General features: G+C 55.6%; 1 protein-coding gene across 4 annotated transcripts in view; it reads right to left on the minus strand.

The window, feature by feature from the left end:
* Nfam1 (NFAT activating protein with ITAM motif 1) overlaps positions 1-18,566 on the minus strand; it is a 30,763-nt gene extending 12,197 nt beyond the window's left edge. Inside the window, exons 1-6 of one of the 4 annotated variants that reach the window (XM_023702542.1) lie at positions 18,453-18,516; positions 5,735-6,131; positions 5,541-5,644; positions 5,052-5,381; positions 3,637-3,749; positions 918-1,016 (exon numbers count right to left, since the gene is read on the minus strand). In XM_023702542.1, coding sequence (XP_023558310.1) covers positions 918-1,016; positions 3,637-3,749; positions 5,052-5,381; positions 5,541-5,644; positions 5,735-5,832 — 744 coding nt within the window. In that variant the 5' untranslated portion in view covers positions 5,833-6,131; positions 18,453-18,516. Of the gene's footprint in view, positions 1-917; positions 1,017-3,636; positions 3,750-5,051; positions 5,382-5,540; positions 5,645-5,734; positions 6,452-18,452 lie in introns of those variants that run through there. The other 3 variants (XM_023702544.1, XM_023702541.1, XM_023702543.1) reach the window with 3 other exon arrangements.
* Between the last annotated feature and the right edge of the window lie 291 nt (positions 18,567-18,857).

Genomic DNA, 18,857 nt, shown 5'->3' on the forward strand with positions numbered 1-18,857 from the left:
GGGGGGAGGAGGGAGGGAGATTGAGATTTCCATTTAACAGCTGATAGCAGAATCCCTCACAGGCAGGGATTAGGGGAGGTGCAGCCCCGAAGGAAGCAGCAGCTGTGGAAATTCCCCCGTTGGGGAGCCCGAGGGTCCCTGTGAGCTGTCCTGTTCTCCTTGGAGAGACAGGGACAGTCCTCAGCCTGGGCCACAGCACAGAGCAGACAGGCCATGTGCTGGTGGGGTTGGGCAGGGGGGCGCAGCCCCGCCCCCTCCCTGCCTAGTTCTGCAGACCGGCTTGCTGGCTTGGAATAAGCAGGGTCCCAGCCTGGCCGCTGCATCTCTGCTGTGACCGTAAGGTGGGCGGGTGGGGGGTCCCCACTGTTGAGAATAGTGGCTGGGTCACAGGGTGGGATGGCACCACCCCTTTTTTTTCTTTCAGTGATTGTTGTTGCAATCGCAATTTTTTTTGTGAAATAAAAACAGGAAGAAGGGGCCAGGCAGATGGCTCAGTAGAATAAGCGCTTGCCTGGCAAGGGCAAGGACCTGAGTTCAATCCCTGGTTCCTCCAAAAAATAAAAAATAAAACAAAACAGGAAGAAGCTGGTGAGCCAGTGGGTGTCATTTGGTCAGATGAGGAAATTTCTTCATTCCTTACTGACCCTTGTCCTTGCTACCCATGTTCCAACAGGGAAAGGGTGTGCCAGAGATGGGGGTGGGAGGATCCCTGTGTGTGTGCGCGCGCCTAATACCAGGTCTCCACACACAGGCTCTCTTTTCACCATCATAGAAATTCCACTGGTAAAGTCAGTGCACCCACTTTGCAGATGAGGAAACTGAGGCTCAGACAAGTCCCATTGCGGGTACAGACTGAGCCAGGGAGTCAGACCCTGACTTAAGCCTGGAGGTGGTGGAGCTCAGGCCCTGGGACTCACCGTGTAGATGGATTCTGCAGTAGGCTGTATGGGTGTGCAGGCAGATCTTGAGTCTGGACCAGACTGGGTGGGATTCTTCCTTGGAGCCAGGTTTTGTCTCTACCAGAAGAAAGGAGCCAGGGCTGTAGGGACTGGAGACACGCAGCCCTGGCTTCCCTTCATGAACCCCACCAGGGAAAGGATGGGGGATTCGGACTGTCCATGAGGCTACACATGAGGAAATCATTCAACACATCCCGCTCCAAGACCCAGATCAAGCCGCTTGTGGGCATGGGGCCAGAGAAAGGATGACAGTCCACACAGGCACTGGTGTGGGCAGGGCATAGCTCAGGAAGGCACTGCACCTGGTGGCAGTGCCTGGGCCTGCGCCAGGCTGGGGTCCCTTCTGGCCCTCACTGGCCCTGGCCTGGAGTCCCCACTGTCCCTGGACACGGTGCCTCTACCCATAGTGGCCAGCCAGCAGGTGCCTGGCACTCCCCTGGCACCTAGGAAGCAGTCTGTCACCAATATGCCCTTGTAGATGCCTCTGTCAGCCAGACACCAGGAAGCAGGGACACTGTCCAGCACTGCGTGTGTGGTGACAGCAGGGACTGTCTTTTCCTGCAGCTGCCATGCTCACGAAAGTCAAAGCTAGGGCAGCCAGCGGGGCTGGGGCGATGGCTGAGGACACGGGTAGGCGGACCGGACGTCCCCTCTCATCGCAGGCAGCAGAGCGGCAACGGCCTCCTCTGGGGCAGAGCTAATTAGAATCCCTGGCCGCCAGCCAAGCCCCAGCCCATTTACTCCAGGATTAGCTCTCAAGAGCTACTCAGCTCACAGGCAGAAGCCCGTGCCACCCTGGTCGCAGCGTCCGAGTGCTGGGAGCACAGAGTCAGGCAGGACTCTGCTCCATCTCTGCATCCCTCAGCAAACCTGCAGGCAAGTCCTCGGGCCCTCCTCGTTCCCCATGCCAGGAAGGAAAGGCTCAGAGAGGATGGAGGGCCTGGGAAGCTGCCCAGCCGGGAGGCGGCGGCTGCAGGGTTTGAACTTAGAATGCCAGCTGGCAGGCAACACCCGCAGGGCAGAGAGGGCGGCCCGAGAAGCAGGTGGGCCACCTTGCTGGGTGCTGAGCATGGCACTGCCTGTCACTGGAGCATCCTCCTGCAGAGGGTGAGCGCTAAGTGGCCAAGTCCTGGCCCAGAACCCCACGCTCCACACCAGGGTGCTGCTTCGGCAGCTCAGGAAGCCTGCGGAGCTTGGTTGGCCTCCTGCGAAATGCAAGCAACCCAAGGCCTTACGCATGCATGCCTTGGCCACCTCCGACTCGGCTTTCTGCTATCTCTGTACATGCATTCCTACTGTGTGCTGGGCTTTCCCAGGCACTGGGGACAGCCCATCCCTGCCCCCCAGGGGCTGCACTCTGATGAGGACAACATATGCCTGGGAGCCCAGGGTGGGCCAGGACCACCTCCAACCCTCATGTCGGCTGTGGCCCTCACAACTGTTCCCACAGCAGGAGTCACGGAGGTGCCATCAGGGCACCTAGGGTGCCTGGAATCTGCCGTCCTTCCACAACCCCACCATGCAACTCCCATGCTTGGCACCCCAATGGGGAAACTGAGGCAGGGAAGACTCCGGGAGCCTGTCGGAGCTCACAGCACTGGCAAGTGGCACAGGGGGAGGGGGCACAAGCCCTGAGGCTATGCTCTTAACCCTCCACAGTCTGTCGCTTCTTTTCACAGCTAACTTGTCCCAGCTGGCTATCAGGCACCTGTCCCACCTGCAGCTTTAGTCTGCTATGTGACCTCTGGGCTCCTGGGCTCTACCATGGGCCTGGCATGTAGTAGGTGCTTAGCTAACTCAAGGAATGAACGCAATGCTTTAGTAACAACTGTGAAAGGGCTCTGCAAGAACTTGCTGAGGACCTACTATGTGCAGGGCCCTGTGCTCGAAGCTGGGGCTGCAGCAGAGAACAACCAGAGACAGGCATGGCACAGGAAACCACAGCGTCTGGGTGGCAAGGAGAATTCAGGGAGCTCCAGGGGCAACACCTCTGCCCAGGGAGGTGCCATCCACAGAATGAGCCAGAGCCAGCCAGGCAGCGAGCCAGAGCAACCTGCCCTCCACCTGTCCTCCAACCCCAACTCCAGCGCTTGCTGTGTGACCCCAGCCAAGTCACAACCTCTCTGAGCCTTGTTCTCCGGAGCTGGGGGATGGCAGGGAGCTCCCCGCACAGCTACGGAGGGGAACAAGTGAGAGTGTGTTGGAGGGTGCTGGGCGCACTGTGTCTTGCACCTTCTGGGTTGCTGGGCTCAAACCAGAGCGATAAGCACGAGGACCTGCATCCTGTGTCAGACTCTCAGAGGGACACATGGCCTAGTGCAGCTCATTCCCAACAATGAGGTGCTGAGCATGTGCACACCTGCAATGCCAGCACTCTAGAAGGCTGAGGCAGGAGGATGTCAAGTTTGAGTCCGGTCTGAGAGAGCCTATCTCAAAATAAAACATAAAAAGGGCTCTGACTGTCACTCAGGGCAGAGGCCCTGCTCCAATCCCCAGTACTGGGGAGATGGAAAGGGACTTGGTAGGTCAGGCTCCACCACAAGGGGCAGGCCAGGGAGAGACACCTTCTGTAGGGCCCCAGGTCCCATGGGCAGACAGACAGCCCCTGCACCATGAGGCCTCCCCCCGCCTGGTTCTGGTGAAGGCTACGTCCCTGCCATGTATGACTGTCCCATACCTTCTTCCAGAGCAGCAAAGCCGTGCCTAGCACACTCAGCACAGCCAGCAGGGCAGTGAAGCCACACAGCAGGGGCTTCTGGGAGCTCGGTGGAGGGGGTTGGTAGCCCACGTCTAGGAGGAGACAGGAAAGCAGAGCTTAGCTCCCAAGAAAGTCGGGACCTACCTGGACCCCTGACCTCCAGACCCCAAAGCCCTGTGTTATCCTTCTCCCAGGACCCATTGCCCACCCTCCCCCACAAGGCCCTGTGCCCCCCCAGATGCCCCCAGCCCCACCTCAGGTCTTCAACTTTTCCCTGCACCAGGGATGGAACCCACAGTGCCGTACAACTGAGGCATTTCCCAACCTTTGTATAATTTATTCTGGCAGAAGGATTTTTTTTTTCTCTGAATGCCTTCAGGGCAGGTTTGGCTGGCTTGAGTTGTGGGGATCGAACCGCAGCAACCTGAGGCTGACAGCTTTGTGGAAGCAGCCACTTAAAGAACTGAGCCAGGGCCAGGCCCCCTGTATAATTTATTCTGAAACAGTGTCTTGGTAGTCGCCCAAGCAGGACTCAGGCTGCAATCCTCCTGCCTCAGCCTCCCGAGTAGCTGGGGTTACAGATCTCACCGTCACACCCAGCTCAGGTCCTTACTCTCCTGCTCACGTTAGTAAGTCCCCTACTTACTGTTGACTGGCTTGAATCTCTTGAAGAAGAGCGAGCCTGGGCTGGTGAGATGGCTCGGTGGTCTAAAGCACCCACTTAGAACAAGCTAAGCTAAGCAAAGCACAGGAACCACGGTTCGGTCCCCAACAACAACAGCCAACCAACACCGCCCCCTGGTGGGCTGAGCTGGCCACACACAGCCTGTCCAGAAGAAGGACAAGGACTGTGACTGCTCCTGCCTCAATGAGCCGGCTTCACCAAGAGCTGTCTGGAGGCCCCTGGGTGAGTCATGTGATCTTTGGAGCCTTCCCTTCCCTCCATTCAAAACGATGCTAAATGTGGGCAAGTATGCTGACAGTATAAAGTCAGCGTTTATTCTACTGAGCTATCTCCCTGGACTTGAAAGTCACAGTTTTGTACCCAGACTGACAGGAGCTTGCACCATGGGTGATGGGCACATGGACTCTTTTTTTTGGCGGAACCGGGGATTGAACTCAGGCCCTTGCGCTTGCCAGAGAAGTGCTTATGCCACTGAGCCACCTCCCCAGCCCTGGTACATGGACTCTTGATTTCCTGAAGCTCTCGTCCATCCATCCTGCCCCTCCTCCCTCCATCCCATAGAGTTTATGGAGCTAGGGGTTGCATTACATGCCTGCGATCCCAGCACTCTGAAGGGTCACAAGTTAGAACCCAGCCTAGGGGCTGGGGAGGCCCGCGTTTTCCCATCAGATCCTGCACCCCACTGGCTGCAGCCCAGGGGTGCTCTCACCTCTCACCAGGATGAAGGTGCCGCTGCCCCTCACCACGGTGCTGGGCCACTGCACGCAGCAGTAGTAGGTGCCAGTCGCCGATGCATCCGGCAGCCTGAGTTTGACTGAGCAGAGCAAGGTGTAGGTTTGGTTCTCTGCACCCGGGCCAGCGTGGCAGGGTATCTGCTTCTCTGGGCTCTTCTGGCCCTGGAGATCTATGTGGAAGTAGCTGACAGTGAAGTCCTTGAGCGCTGGGGTGTTCCGATAGGTGATGCTGCACCCGAAGGAGGTGTCCGTGTTGGCCAGGGAGACCATGATGGGGAGGCCGATGTGACCCACCGACTGCCCTCCTGCATGAGAGGCGACAGGAGAGAGGCACAGCTTTCCAGAGGCTGCCTCAGCACACAGGGCTCAGCCCAGGCACTCCACATGCAACCCCATCCTGCTGGGGTACCCCAGGCCAGGCAAGAGCCGGCACGTCCAGAGAGACAAGGCCACCAGCTTCCGACCCCGCCAGTCCCTGGCAGGGACAGAATTGTGCTGCGACCACATCCCAGGCCGGGAGAGAGCGGAGCCTGAGTTCCCAGCTCCTTCCTGAAGACAAGACCAAGACCTGCAGGAGAACGGGAGACTGAGGCAGGAGAATGAAGTAAAGGGGCGGGCCTCCCCAGCACTCTCCTGGGGCTGGAGCAGGTGGACAAACCTTTCCCAGAACTGGAACTCAGAGGGCTTGTCCGCTTTCTGTGTGGCACCAGAGCCATTCCTGGGGCCGCCTTCCAGAGAAGCGGAGGTGCTCCCCATTGCCCGCTTGGGCTGCAGTCTTGGACCTCAGTATCCATGGCAAAGCCTGTTCTGCCGTGGACACTCTGCCCCACCCCCACACATCAGAAGCCCCTTGTACCTTGGGGACACAGCCTGAAAACCTCCAAAGCAGCAACCTTGCCTGGCTGGGTCCCTGGCTGCTCCCACAGGCTTTGGGGGTGCTGTTCAGATTGGGCTGGGGCCCAGGGCCAGGAGCGACCTCAACTGACCTGGGCTGCAAAGGACCCTGGGCTTTTTTGGCCCCTGCGTGCCTGGCCTGTGCTTCTTCAGCTGCAGAGCTGAGCAGCAGACAGTTTTAAATTGAGGCTGGCAGCAGGCAACTAAGAACACGCAGGCCACGTGTTAATCGGGAGAAGATTGCGTGTTTGAGATGCTCAGAGGGAGCCTCAAGATTTATTTGCCCGAGAAAGTGAGGTGTGGGCCTCCTGCCCATGGTATGGGCTGGCACAAGGCCAGCCTGGTCTCTTCTTGGTCCCTGCAGCTCAGCTGTGAGCCAGATTCCCGGGAAGGGGCCCCAGGAGAAGTCAGGCCTTCTGCAACCCTGGAGCAGGGGTAGAACTGATCTTCCAGCTGGTTAATACTGCACAGTTCTGGATAGACCGATATTTCTGGCTTCACATTGAGCCACTAAAGAGACACACCCACCCCTATGCACATATGGGAAGGCTGCAAAGTCCAGAAACCTGCTGTCACAGCAGGTTGGCTTTGTCATAATTAATATGACAAGGCCCACTTTGGGAATGGCCACTGAGCTGGCACCCAGGTCAGGAGCCCCTGTCCCAGGCTTCCCAGGGAGCAAGGGGAGGAAGAGAGATTGTGCTGTCCCTGGTGTCTCTAGACTGTGTCATGGGATGACTGTGGCTTCGCAGCAAGATAGCATCGCTGTCATAACATGAGGAGCCCTAATTCTGGGCAGAGGTAGTGTGGGAGGGAGCAGGGAGCACGGGGGGCCCCAGGTGGGGAGGTGGCTGCCACCTGATCTCACAGGGTCCCGGGTGGGCTGGGAGGACAAGGAGCTTGGTGCTCCACCTGGGGCCCTCCACCCTGAGCTCTCTGCCTGCAGCTGCTACCTGCGGCCCCCATCTCCTCATGCGTCCCACGCCTGTGTCCCTCAGACTTGGTTCAGGAGCTGCTCAGCAGCTTGCACTGGCATCTTCCATCTGTGGGGCTGCCAGGAGCCTGGTTTGAGTGGTTGGATCCTAACCAAAGTCCTTGCCAGGGAGCTGGCAGAGACCTCTGGCCCCCAGGACCTCCCTGCTGCTTCCCTTGTACCAAAGAAGCCACTCTGGGCGGAGGTGCCGTCAGTGTTCTGTCTTCCTGTTCGTCCAAGCAGGAAGACATTTATCCCGTTGCCTTGAAAACGCCCCATCTGAGGTATCTTCCTAGAAAACGACGGGATCTGCTAGTGCAGTTACACTGATCCTGTCATTGTGGGGAGCTCTATAAAAACAGACATCCATTGTTCCACAGCTTTCGGGGATTTGTTGTTTTAAAGTCAGAAGGTTTGGTTCATGAAATGTCACCCCTGGCTCAGCTGGACCTGGGGGTCAGAGGCTCCAGAGCCAGGGACTCTGCCTGCTGATGACACTGCTGTCTCTGAAGGAGAGCAGAGGAGGCACAGTCTGCTGCGACCCCCAAAAACAATAGTTGTCTGGGGACAGCGGCGGAGGAGGGTGCTCAGGGAGGGGGGAGGTGTGGATGGCAGCCCTTAACCCCCTGTTAAGGTTCTTAGCAATTTAGTTCCAAGTCCACAAATCCCTTCCCAGTGGCTTCCATAAACACATAAGGGGGTACCAGTCATCACAGGGGCTCCTGATGACCCTGGTGCTGGAGGGGTGCCAGAAGACAGGACAGGACACCCCAGTGACAGGGCCCTGGGACATGGGGAAAGAGAGACAGGGGAGTAGGACCAGCCAGAGACTGGAAGCTCAAAGACTCTTGGGGCCACCATCTGGCCCAGCCCTGCCCAAGTTTGGCCATGTCCTGTCTGGCCCCTAAATCCTCCCTTGCTTCTCCGTACCCCCACACAACTGCAAGGACAGACACCCCAGCTGGGCTGGACAGACCACCCCCACCTCACCAAAGATCTCAGGGGTGACGCCCCTGTACCCCTGTATTCTCTGTGTGTCCGGGGACTACAAAAAGCTGGGGCTTGCCCAGAGATGGGGGTGGGTGGTGAAACCCAGGTCCCTGATGCTGCAGGTCCACACTCTGATGCTGGCTCTGCCGCTGACAGGCTGTGCAGCCTTTTGCGGGTGTCTTCACTTCTCTGACCATCACCGCTTCCCCACACCACATGGTGTGACAACACCACACTTACAGGGGTGTGGAGGGGCTCAGTGGAGCCAGGCAGGCAGTGCGGCCAGGCCACTTCTTTCCATGGGACAAGAAAGAAGCAGGAGAGTCAGAGATGTCAGCCAAGCCCAACTGCCTGCCTGAGAGACAGGACCACGACCCAAGGGCCACAGGAGCCACAGAGGTCAGTCGCTGCCCCAGGTTTGCCCATCACCCCAGGCCCTATCCCAACTGGCTCCTGCTGGCCCCTGCTGGCCCCTGGGGTGAGTGTGGGGTTCTGAGACAGATGAACCCAGCTCCTCCGGCCCCTTCCCTCCTGCCAGCTCTGTTCCCCCTTGCTGGGAAAGACTCTGCCTACCACTGCAGGCACACACAATTCCTTCCTTTTCCACCTTTTCTTGTGACCTTGGCTGTCTGGACCCCTGTTTGGTGGTGCCTGGTGGTGGATGCCCCTCTGCGGGCCCTGTGCAGACTCCCCGGGTGCCCACCCCAGCAGCCTTCCTGTGCTTGCCCATGATCAGGACCCCAGCCCGGCCGGGCACCCCGTCCAGCCCCATCCTGCCCAGACAGAGCTGCCTCTCCTGGCTCCAACCCCCCACCCCCACCCTGCTGCTCCCCAAGATGCTCGCACTCATCCTTCCCCTGTGCTGCTGATAGTGGCAGGGGCTCCCCCTGGGTGAGGCCCAGGAAGGATTCTGAAATCAGGTTACAGGGTCACAAGAAGCAATTAAAACACATGAACATCAAGCCACTCCCAGAGGACTTCACGACCTTCTGGGTTCGGTTAGATTCACACAGCTGGATCAGACGAGTTCACACTAAGACATGCATCGGGCCGCTGTTTAAAAAACCCTGAAGAGCTGGCCAGGTAGCTCAGCAAATTAAAGCACCTGCTTAGGCAGACGCAGGGACCAGGGTTCAATCCCTGGTGTGCCATGTCAGCCCTGCGCTAAAACAGCAATTGAGACAGTGGTGCATGTGCCTGTAATCCCAGCACTTGGGAGGCTGAAAACAGGAGGATCATGAGTCTGATCTGTGTAGTGAGACCCTGTAGACCCTGTAGACCCGGTACTAAATACATAAAAAAATTTAAAAACCCTGAAAATCCCTGGCATGGAGGATCTGTCCCACCTATTCCCCCTGCTTGGAAGGCCTCTCTCCCCACCTGTCCCCCACCTTCAGGCTTTGGGGTCATCCTCTCTGTCCCGAGGACCTGTGGCCCTCTCTGGCCACTCCTGGGTGGGGTCCCCAGCATGGCACATACTCTGGGGGATCATGGAGCTACATGCTAAGAATAGCTGACATTGAATGTGATCGATGATGTACAGTGTGCCTGGGGAGAGTCACATGGAGAGAAAAAACATTCTCTCAGGCTTTCACAGAGAGCAAACTGGCCAAGCAATGGCCGTGACTCATCCTCATGGCTGACACTGACAAAAGGATGTACAAAGGGCGGTACAGGGCTGCAGGATAAATCCTGGGGGTACTTGACTGACCTTATCAGATAGAAAAGTTACATTTCTTGTTATTGCTTTATCTTGGTCTTAGCCATCCAGCAGAAAAGTATAAAAATGAGGTATATAAAGTAAAGCCATAAAAAAATAAAGTAAAGCCATATTAATATGATGAGCTGTGAAAGGCTCAAGTCAATAACTTCTGAGGATAACCCACTAATATTATAGACTGCTAGATGGTGTTAGATTGTTTAGCTGAATTCAAACACCTATAGTATTTAGATGCCAATAGAATACCCACCTCTGACAGGACTAAACAAAAAAAGGGGAATACAGAGGAAAGATCATTATGTATTTGTATATACAAAATAGTTAGGATAGATATACAGCTACTTTCACTTAATTCAATGAGAAGAAAGAGGTGTACTAACAGTGTTTGGATAGGAAATCCCGTCTGCTTCTTGTACTATGGATAACCACTAAGAAGATAACAATGTACAATGTATTGATTATTGAAACTATCCTATTAATCAGCTTTGAAACTGTCTCATTCATATTTGTTTATCAATAAAATTAAAATAAAAACATATAAAAAAAGAATAGCTGACATCTCCTGGGCATGACTCCCTTTTGCAGCTGAGGAGGCTGAGGCTCAGAGGTTTGCCTGCACGGCCCAGCTGGCAGGTGGCAGGGGTGGGATTAAAACGGGATTCCTCCAAGTCCCCCACCCCACACCCTTACCTATGGTTCTGCACTCTGGTTTTAAAAACCTCTAAGCAAGCAGAAGAAAAACTTCCCAAATAAAAGAAGTGTACGCTTTAATGGGAATCCAAACCTCAGAGGCCACTGCGAGGCCCCTCAGAGGTACGCATGGGCCTCTGGGGGTAGCAGGACTCAGAAATAACTCTGCACACTAGGGGCTGCGAGTGTCACTGCAGCTCAACGACAGCCTGGGGCTTCCAGAACAGATGGAAGTGGCCCTGTGAGCCCTCCACAGACGATCCTGGGTCAGGCCAGACAAGAATGTGCATGTGAATAATTTGGTATGAATGATTGAAAACTGCACCAATGGGCTGTCTGAGCTTCCCCTCACCCCACTGTCTCGCAGCCCCCTATCCCCGCTTCCGCCCCTGCTCTCGTTGCCCTGGCCTCCCTGGCTGCTCCTCAAATCCACCGACTCCGGCTGGGGCCTTGGCCTCAGCTCCCCCCTGCCTGGAATCGAATCCTTCCCCGGCCCTGAGCAAGGGCGCGAGGACCCAGATGTGCTGATCAAAGGTATCCAGCCCTACTGCAGTCGATTTTAAAGGAAAACACTTTGATCCCCAGTTACAGACGGAAGCCGTTCCCACGGTCTTTACTTCAGGCCTGGAGTTCGTCCTTCAATTTAATTTTGGCATCTCTGAGCTGCGCCTTTTGAAGGGCCTTCTGAAGGACTTCTGGGAAGACCCTGGCAGCAGCTACAGGTTTATCCCTGAGCACAGTTCCACAGAGTCAGGACATTGGCTTCGAATGCCGCGGCCAGGCGGCAGGCATCGGAAGGTGTCCTTTCAACAGAGTGTGTCTGATGGAGCCTCCAGCCCAGATGGCGAGCTCACACTGGACCTCCTATCTGTCAACACCTCTGAGTCACACATATCCAGATGTGGGCTGGCTCTGAGCCCTTTCCACAGCCTGTCCCCAGGCTGCACATGGCTCTTCAGGGACACAACCCAGCCAGTGTCAAGGGCTTCGTCCCGTATAACTGGGTTTGCTTGTTTATTTATACCTGCTACCTCCCTTTCAACTGCTGAGTCTTGGGCCAGCAGGGGACATGGCCTCTGGCCACACCCAGTTCTAACCTCTAGAGGGTGGGCTTTCTTCTCTGAATGGGGGTGGGTGACACAGAATGGGAGGAACAGCTACGCTGGTGCCTGCCCAAAGGCACACTGCTGGGAAGCAAGCCAAGAGACAACTTTAAATAGGTAGGGGCTGGGGAGATAACTCAGGCATAAGCACAAGACCCTGAGCTCAATTCCTGGTACCAAATACATGCATACCTACATAAATACATAAATAAATAAACAAACAAACAAATAAACAGGGGGCTGCAAAGAATTCCCTGGGGAGACACCAGACAGGGCTACTGCCCAGCCTGGGAGGAGGCAGTGGTTTCCTAAGGAAAGGCCCTGGAACTGGATCATTGCTTTTTTTTTTTTTTTTTGAATGATAATTCTTCAGGTCTCCCTGCTGCTGCCCTCTAGAAGGAGAACAGACTCACTGGAAACCACAGGGAAGGATCAAGAAGAAAGGCGGACTCGCCTGCGATTTGCCACCCTGACCGAGCAGCCTAGCGCATTTTGATGTCTTTCTTCCCTATCTCTTTACGGAGCTGAACTTTGAAGGAAGAAAAGAGTTGAAGGCTGCTGGGTGGGGGAGGGATGTGGAGAGGGGTCACAAGCACCAGAGAGCTCTTGGGTAAAGCTTGTAGAAGAGGGGGCACTGAGAGCTAGGGCTTGTGGCAGGCAGGGGCAGGCAAGGGGGTGCAGGAGAGGTGGGAGGCAGGGCATCCTGGGAGCCCCTGTGGGAAGCAGAGAGATTGTATTTGCACTTTGTTTTTGTTTGTTTGTTTGGTCTTTTTGAGACAGGCTCTAGCTATGCAGCTCAGGCTGGCCTTGAGCTCACTTTGTAGCCCAGGCTGGCCTTGAGCTCACTTTGTAGCCCAGGCTGGCCTTGAGCTCACAACGATCCTCCTGCCTTAGCCTCCCAAGTGCTGGGATCACAGGCATGTGCCACCACAGCCAGCCTTGTGTTTGCACGTTAGAAAGTGGTCCAGAGAAGAATCCTAGGGTTCCAGTGAGTCTTACTGAGCCCGTAAAACTCCTTCACATCCGTGACTGAGCCTGTGAGCAGCTCCCCTCCTCCCTCAGCCTCCTTCTAACACACTCCAGCTGGCTTGGACCCCCGTGGGGCATACATGACTATCGTACCACGGGATGAGACTGCACCGCCTAATGGCACCGTCCTCCTTGCACAGCCAGTGGTTCAAAGCCGCCTGGCAGAGAGACCCCTGACTTACAGCTCACTGGTGCATGCGATAGAATATGACCGTGCCTGGCCACCAGCACACCACTGGCCCAGGACAACCGGGCCAGATCCCCTCCATCCTGACTGCCCCGACATGGGCTCCCCAAGATCATGCGCCCTCAGGCTGCTTCTGCCCTTGACCCTGCCCCTGCCCTCCACCCTCTTGGCCCCCCCAGGGCTCCCCAAGCCAGTTGCTGCTGACTTTTCTTTCTCTGCTTTTCTTATACTGTCTACTTGGAAAGACTGGATGGCCCATTCTTGGCTCTGCCCACCCTGGGGCAAACTGAAGGTGGGCAGGGCAAGGGAGTGGCAGAGGGCACCACAGAGAAGGTAGCTTAAGAGTATGTCTTGACAGACAGCTCAGATGTCACCAGGCAGGGGTCATGATGAGAGAGACCTTCCCAGCCAAGCAGACAGCAGGAGCAAAGGCCTGGGAATGCGACAAGTAGCTGGCTTCTCCCTGGGCATCTACCAGCAGCTCAGAGGCCAGTGTGGCAGTGGGGACAGGAGCCCGGGAGGGAAGGGCAGCCCAGGTTGCACAGGGCCTTAGCTACTGCTGGCCAAAGGCCACATGTGTAGTTGGGCTCTGTGGGCCTCCTGCTCCTTAGGACATCTTTGAATCCCTACTGGATTCAAAAGGCATGCACACTTGACGTGTAATGTATAGCCTAGGATGTACAGAGCTGTGTCCTCCGACCTCTGACAAGCAGCACAGGCCAGGACTCACACCAAGAGGCCAGGAGCATCCCCCCTGGTGGGAGGCCACCCAGCTGCGGCCATCAGCGGCCAGCAGGACCTGGCCCCGGGCTTTGGAGGGCTCTGGCTCCGGCCTCCTCTTTCCCCACCACTGTAGCAGCAGACATGCCCTCTGGCTTCTTCCCGACACCCCCAGCAGCCCCCAGCCCCTAGACCCATTCCCCAGGGCACTGCCACTCATCAAATGGACCCTTAGGCAGGTATTTCCAAACTCCAGACAAGACACCACGGAGCTCTGTTGGCCAGAGTCCCTCTTGCTCTGGGCCCACGGGAGCTCCTATTCTGGCAGCACCAGGGCTGCCATACAGCTGTGTCTCAGGACAGTGAGTCACGAGCACTCAGGGGGCTGGGAGGCTGTGGCGAGACCCGTGGCCCCACTTGGACAGCTGCCTAGACCTCCTCCTCCTCCTCCTCCTCCTCTTCCTCCTTTTTTTTTTTTTTTTTGGTTCTGGGAATCAAATTTGCAACCTCACGCTTGCCTGGTAGGCACCGTGCTGCTGGGCTATGGCCCTGGCCCTGGCCACCTAGACCTTCCGTCTGTACCTGCTGTTGGCACCCCGTCTCCACCTTGCTGATGGCTCCCGGGGCTGTCTGTGATCCTTATGCTTTCCTGAGCAGCCCCTGGGGCCAGGGCCCTGCTGAGTGCCAGGGACTTGAAACCACACGAGTCCGTGCAGTCCCTTCCCTGTGGACACTCACTACCCAAGGGGAGGTGCCCGACTCAGCCACACACGCACCCACATGAGTCCACAGCCCAAGCGGGAAGCCCCGGAAGTGTCCAGTGTCACTAAAGAGGCTGTGGAAGGTCGTTCAGCGGGCTACTCATCAGCAAGAGTCCACAAACATGTTCTCCACAAGGCTGGGCAGGAAACATCCTTGGGCTTTTTCCTGGGCCAGTGAACAAGTTTGTGTAGCTACGTTCCAACAAAGCTTTATGGACATGGAGATCTGAATTTTGTATAATTTTTACATACCACAAAATGTTATTCTTTTTATATCAGGGAGTACTACTCTACCATGAAGAAGGATACACTCCAGACATTTGTAAGAAAATGAAAATACCCTGAGCCCATACTCTTTTCTTTTTTTTCTTTTGTGCAGGGTCTCACTACGTAGCTTGTAGCAATCCTCCTGGTTTCTGCCTCCCATGGCTGGGATTATAGGCGTGCTCCACCATGTCCGGACTCCATCACCGGCTCAGCGCGCCCGAGGGCAGGGCCAGCGCGGCAACCGGCCCAGGGATCGAACCCGCTTCCTTGAGCAAGCGCTTAGTCCACTGAGCTATACCGCCGGCCCTGAGCCCATACTTCTAAGTGAAATAAATCAGACACGCATGTGTGAATACCAAATTATTTCTTTGGTGTGAGAAACCTAAAGGGTAAATAAGGACCAACATTTTTTTGAAATAGGAGCAAAATGTTCAAATAGGGAAGAAAGAAAGAGAGGAAGGGAAAAGTAAAAACATAAAGGAGGAAAGAAGGAAAGCTGCTGGGCATGGTGGCACGTGCCTGGAACATCAGACTCTGGAGGCCAAGGCAGGAGGACTGTTGCGAGTTCGAAGCCAGCCTGAACTGCACAAAGTGAACTTAAGGCCAGCCTGAACTGCGCAGGGAGACCCTGCCTCAAAAAGACAAAGAATAAAAAAAGGAAGCCATGGAAACAAAGCTTTGCAAAAGAGAAAGGGAAGAGGGGTTGAAGGCAGGAGGGTAGGGGGTGGGGGGAAACAAGGTACAGCATGTACAGGTACAAATTCTCTATGACGAATGTGATAGTCACAGATGTCTAAAATGTACCAAAAACATCTGATGTAAAAATATTCTTCTTTTGATTTTTTTCCCAACCATGCATAACCCCCAGCTCGTACCAAAAGCAGTGAGGGCTGGCTTTAGCTTACGGCCACAGTCTGCTGCTCTTGCTCTGTGGCAGTAAAGCCAAGTTTGAGCCACAGCCTTAAACCTATATGCCTTAAAAGGCAAAATGTTGAATGAAGGCAGCACGTCACAAAAGAATACACACAGTATCATCCCAATGACACCAACTTCAGACACGGGCAAAGTAGGCAGGGGCACAGCCCCGTGGAAGAATGCTTGTTCCAATTCCTGCATCCGAACAACAGCAAAGCAAGTCGACATGGTTTAGTGAGGTTCTAAATAATAAAACTATGAAGAAATGCCAGCAACGACTACCCTAACATGAGGTGATGCCCCTGAGTCCACCATCTGATTCTTTTTTCTTTTTTTTTTCAGAATTGAGGATTGAACTCAGGTCCTTGTACTTGCCAGGGAAGCACTTATTCCACTGAGCCATCTCCCCAGCCCCTTGAGTCCACCATCTGAGACAGTATCTTGCAAAGAATGTTCTGGAATGTTCTGGAATGAACCAGAATGTTCTCTTCTGTCTTGGCCTGTGTAGTAGTCACACAAAACTTTGTTGTATAGCCTTTCTTATTTAGCACTGCACTTTTCAGTATTATTTTTCACAATCAAAAAAGAGAAAGCAAAGAAGATAGGACATCCTGAGCCCTTGCCTGGCAGGCATTTGTAATCCCCCAGGAAGGGTCTTGCATTCTGCTGCTCTGTAAAACTCTCCACTCAAACAGAACCTCTCACCGGCCTTTCCCCAGTCTTTGTCTTCTGCCCTCCTACCCTTTATTCATGCTGTGTGCCCCCACCTCACTGTGCTCACCCGTGCCAGCCAGTAGGCAGCCTTCCCAGCACTCTCCGACCCCACCTCCACTCGCCTCTGCCTCCTGAGCTCTCTATTGGCATTAAACAAAGATGAAAAGCAGAGGGCAATGGTGACAGAGGCTGGAGCGTCAAGAAGGAATGCAGGGAGCTCTGGTCCGGAAACGAAGAGCTTCACACATCTGGACAACAAAGGGAGCCGGCCCACCTGAGGGCAGAGCAGGGGAGACTTCCACCCAGGGTCCTGTTCTCCAGGGCGAGTCCCACAGTTCCGGGCAGGTGGAGCGCAGGGCCTGTGGCTCACCCTCCTCCAAGCAACCTGTGCAAAACTGATCCTCCCCAGTGGGTATTTGAGAAATCAATACAGCCCAGAGCTCTGGAAGGGCACAGTAGAAGAAGGGAACTGACATTTTTGGGAAGACGTTGAGGCCCAGAAATGTCAAGTGAATGGCCTAAGAGCACCCAGCCTTCCAAGGGGACAGTGGGTCTTCAACTCAGGAGTGACCATCCTCAGCCCTTGGGTTTCCTGGGCCTGGCAAAAGACTGTGAGAACAGCAGCACTTGCCAAGGGCTCTGTGGAGGACAGCAGGCCCAGGCCCAGCTCCAGCAGCAGCAGCAGCAGGAGGAGGAGAACTAGGAGCAAAGAGGCTGCATGGACAGGAGTCTGCGGGCTCAGCAAGGTGTCCTGGGTTTCATTTGGCCCTGATGGCTACTGACATGATGACATTAACCCCTGGTAGTCCTCAGGATGTCCTGAGGCAGGCTGGGCATTATTGTAGTACCCATTTAACAGATGAGGCAACTGAGGCACTGCAATGTTAAGTAACCCATGCAGGACCTGAGGCAGAGCTCTGCTCTGACCCCAGTGCAGGCTGCTGCATGTCCCTGGGCTGCATAGGTAACCCTGCATTCTGTTGTGTCCTACCACATCCTAACATGGCCCAAAGACCCTGGGAGAGGGCACTCTGTGAAGACATGAATGACGTCCTCAGGGCCACCACGAGGCTGGCTGCTGCAGTTGTAGCTTGCAGTGGGGCCGGGTCAGGGCTGGGGGAGGCAGGACCCCTGCTGTCTTCAAATCCCAAGACAGGCAGGAGTTTGGCAGCACCCAGAGAAAGGGGGTGTGTTTGCTGCTGCAGTGGGGCTCAGGAGACTGTGGGGTGCTTTCCTGTCTTGTGAAAGAGCAGGAAGCGTTTCTCTTTCCTATAACATTTGCTGCAATATTGCAAAAAAAAATCTGGTTTTGCTTGCAGTTCCTGCTGTTACAAAAGTGCTTTTACCACAGAGGCGGCCGGCGGCAGCTTCAGGCCGAGCCTCTTCCAGCCCAGGTGGGGTCTGCTCAGGACTACAGGGACAGAGAGAAAGGATGGGGCTTGGGGAATGGAGTTAAAGTGACCAAGAGGGGTCTGGAGGGCATTGTCCCCACCAAGCCTCTGGCCACCTTCAGCCCAGGAGGGCGCAGCAGGTACCCGGCTGAGAGCTGGTCAAGGCTAACTCACTAGCTTCAGTATCATTGTTTACACTATAAATAAAGGTGTGGGTGGGGTGACACAGAGTGGGGGTAGTGACAGCTCCCAGAAGCCTCATAAAATCCAAGAGGATACAAAGGAAAAGCATCCACCCTCTTCAATGCGGTGGCCGGGATGAACTTGCCCCAAAGCCACCCATGCCTTGTGTGGACTGGATCTAAGCCACCCAGCTTCCGGGAACTTGGGGCCTGGAAAAGGGCCCCAGCACTGCCCAATGTCAAGGTCGTAAAATACTCTGTTGTATCTCAAGAGGTGGGAGGAGGCACCACCTGCTCCAGTGGCCTTCACAGTTCTGGGCCCTGGGCTGCCCTGTTCCAGGTGGCTGCCCACCGACCTCCCCTTTTCCCGGGGCAACTACACCCAGGTGGCCCTGTCCCTTGCTGGCTTCAGTGTGAGAGGGAGTTTCACAGCACCCAAGATCCACTGGGTGGGCAGTGAGCTGTCCCTCCCCACTGACTCCCACACTCGACCCCACCACACAATACCCCCCTCCTTATTTAGGGCTGGGAGGCCAAGCTAGGCCAGGGGAGGGGCGCCTGTCAACCCATCAGCAAGGGAGACAGTGCAGTCCCATGCCCCTTCAAAAGCCACCTTGGCAAGGCATTAGCTAAACACCTCCCTGGTCCCTGAAGGCTTCCCCTGTGAAGTCGGCGATGTTCAAACAACTAGCAGCAAGTCCCTTGAGACAGGTCCCCAGGAATTAGCTGCACGGCCAGAAGAAAGGCGCTCTGATGTGCGTACGTGTGTGTGTGTGTGTGTGTGTGTGTGTGAGAGAGAGAGAGAGAGAGAGAGAGAGAGAGATTGGAGACAGACAGTACCTGTCAGCTGCAGGGACCAGGGCACCAGGAACAAAGTGAGGAGCCAGGCAGCCATGAGGGGCCCGGACAGAGCCTGCTTCCTCAGAAGTCAGCTTTCCATCTGGGGCCACCTTGTCTGGGGTGTGGGGACAGTGTGCCTCCTTCCTCTTTAGCTACTGGAAGAGACAGCCCACACGAGCCACCACAGTTCCCTTTTGTGTTCCCACAAGCTCCTCCTGGGCTACCCTTCTGCTTCTCCGAGGCTTCCCTGGTGCCCCCTTGCCAGAACCTCATGCTTCCCCTCAGAGCAGAAACCGCCTGGGGGGAGCGCCTCCTGGGGGGCCTTCGACTGGTCCAGGCCACAGGGCAGGAGAGGAGCTGGGGTCTGGGACCCAGAATTCAGATGGGCTTCAGCCTTCCTCGGTC

This window comes from Octodon degus, unplaced genomic scaffold (genome assembly GCF_000260255.1).
Source record: "Octodon degus isolate 3935 unplaced genomic scaffold, OctDeg1.0 scaffold00153, whole genome shotgun sequence".
NCBI classification, from domain to species: Eukaryota; Metazoa; Chordata; class Mammalia; order Rodentia; family Octodontidae; genus Octodon; species Octodon degus.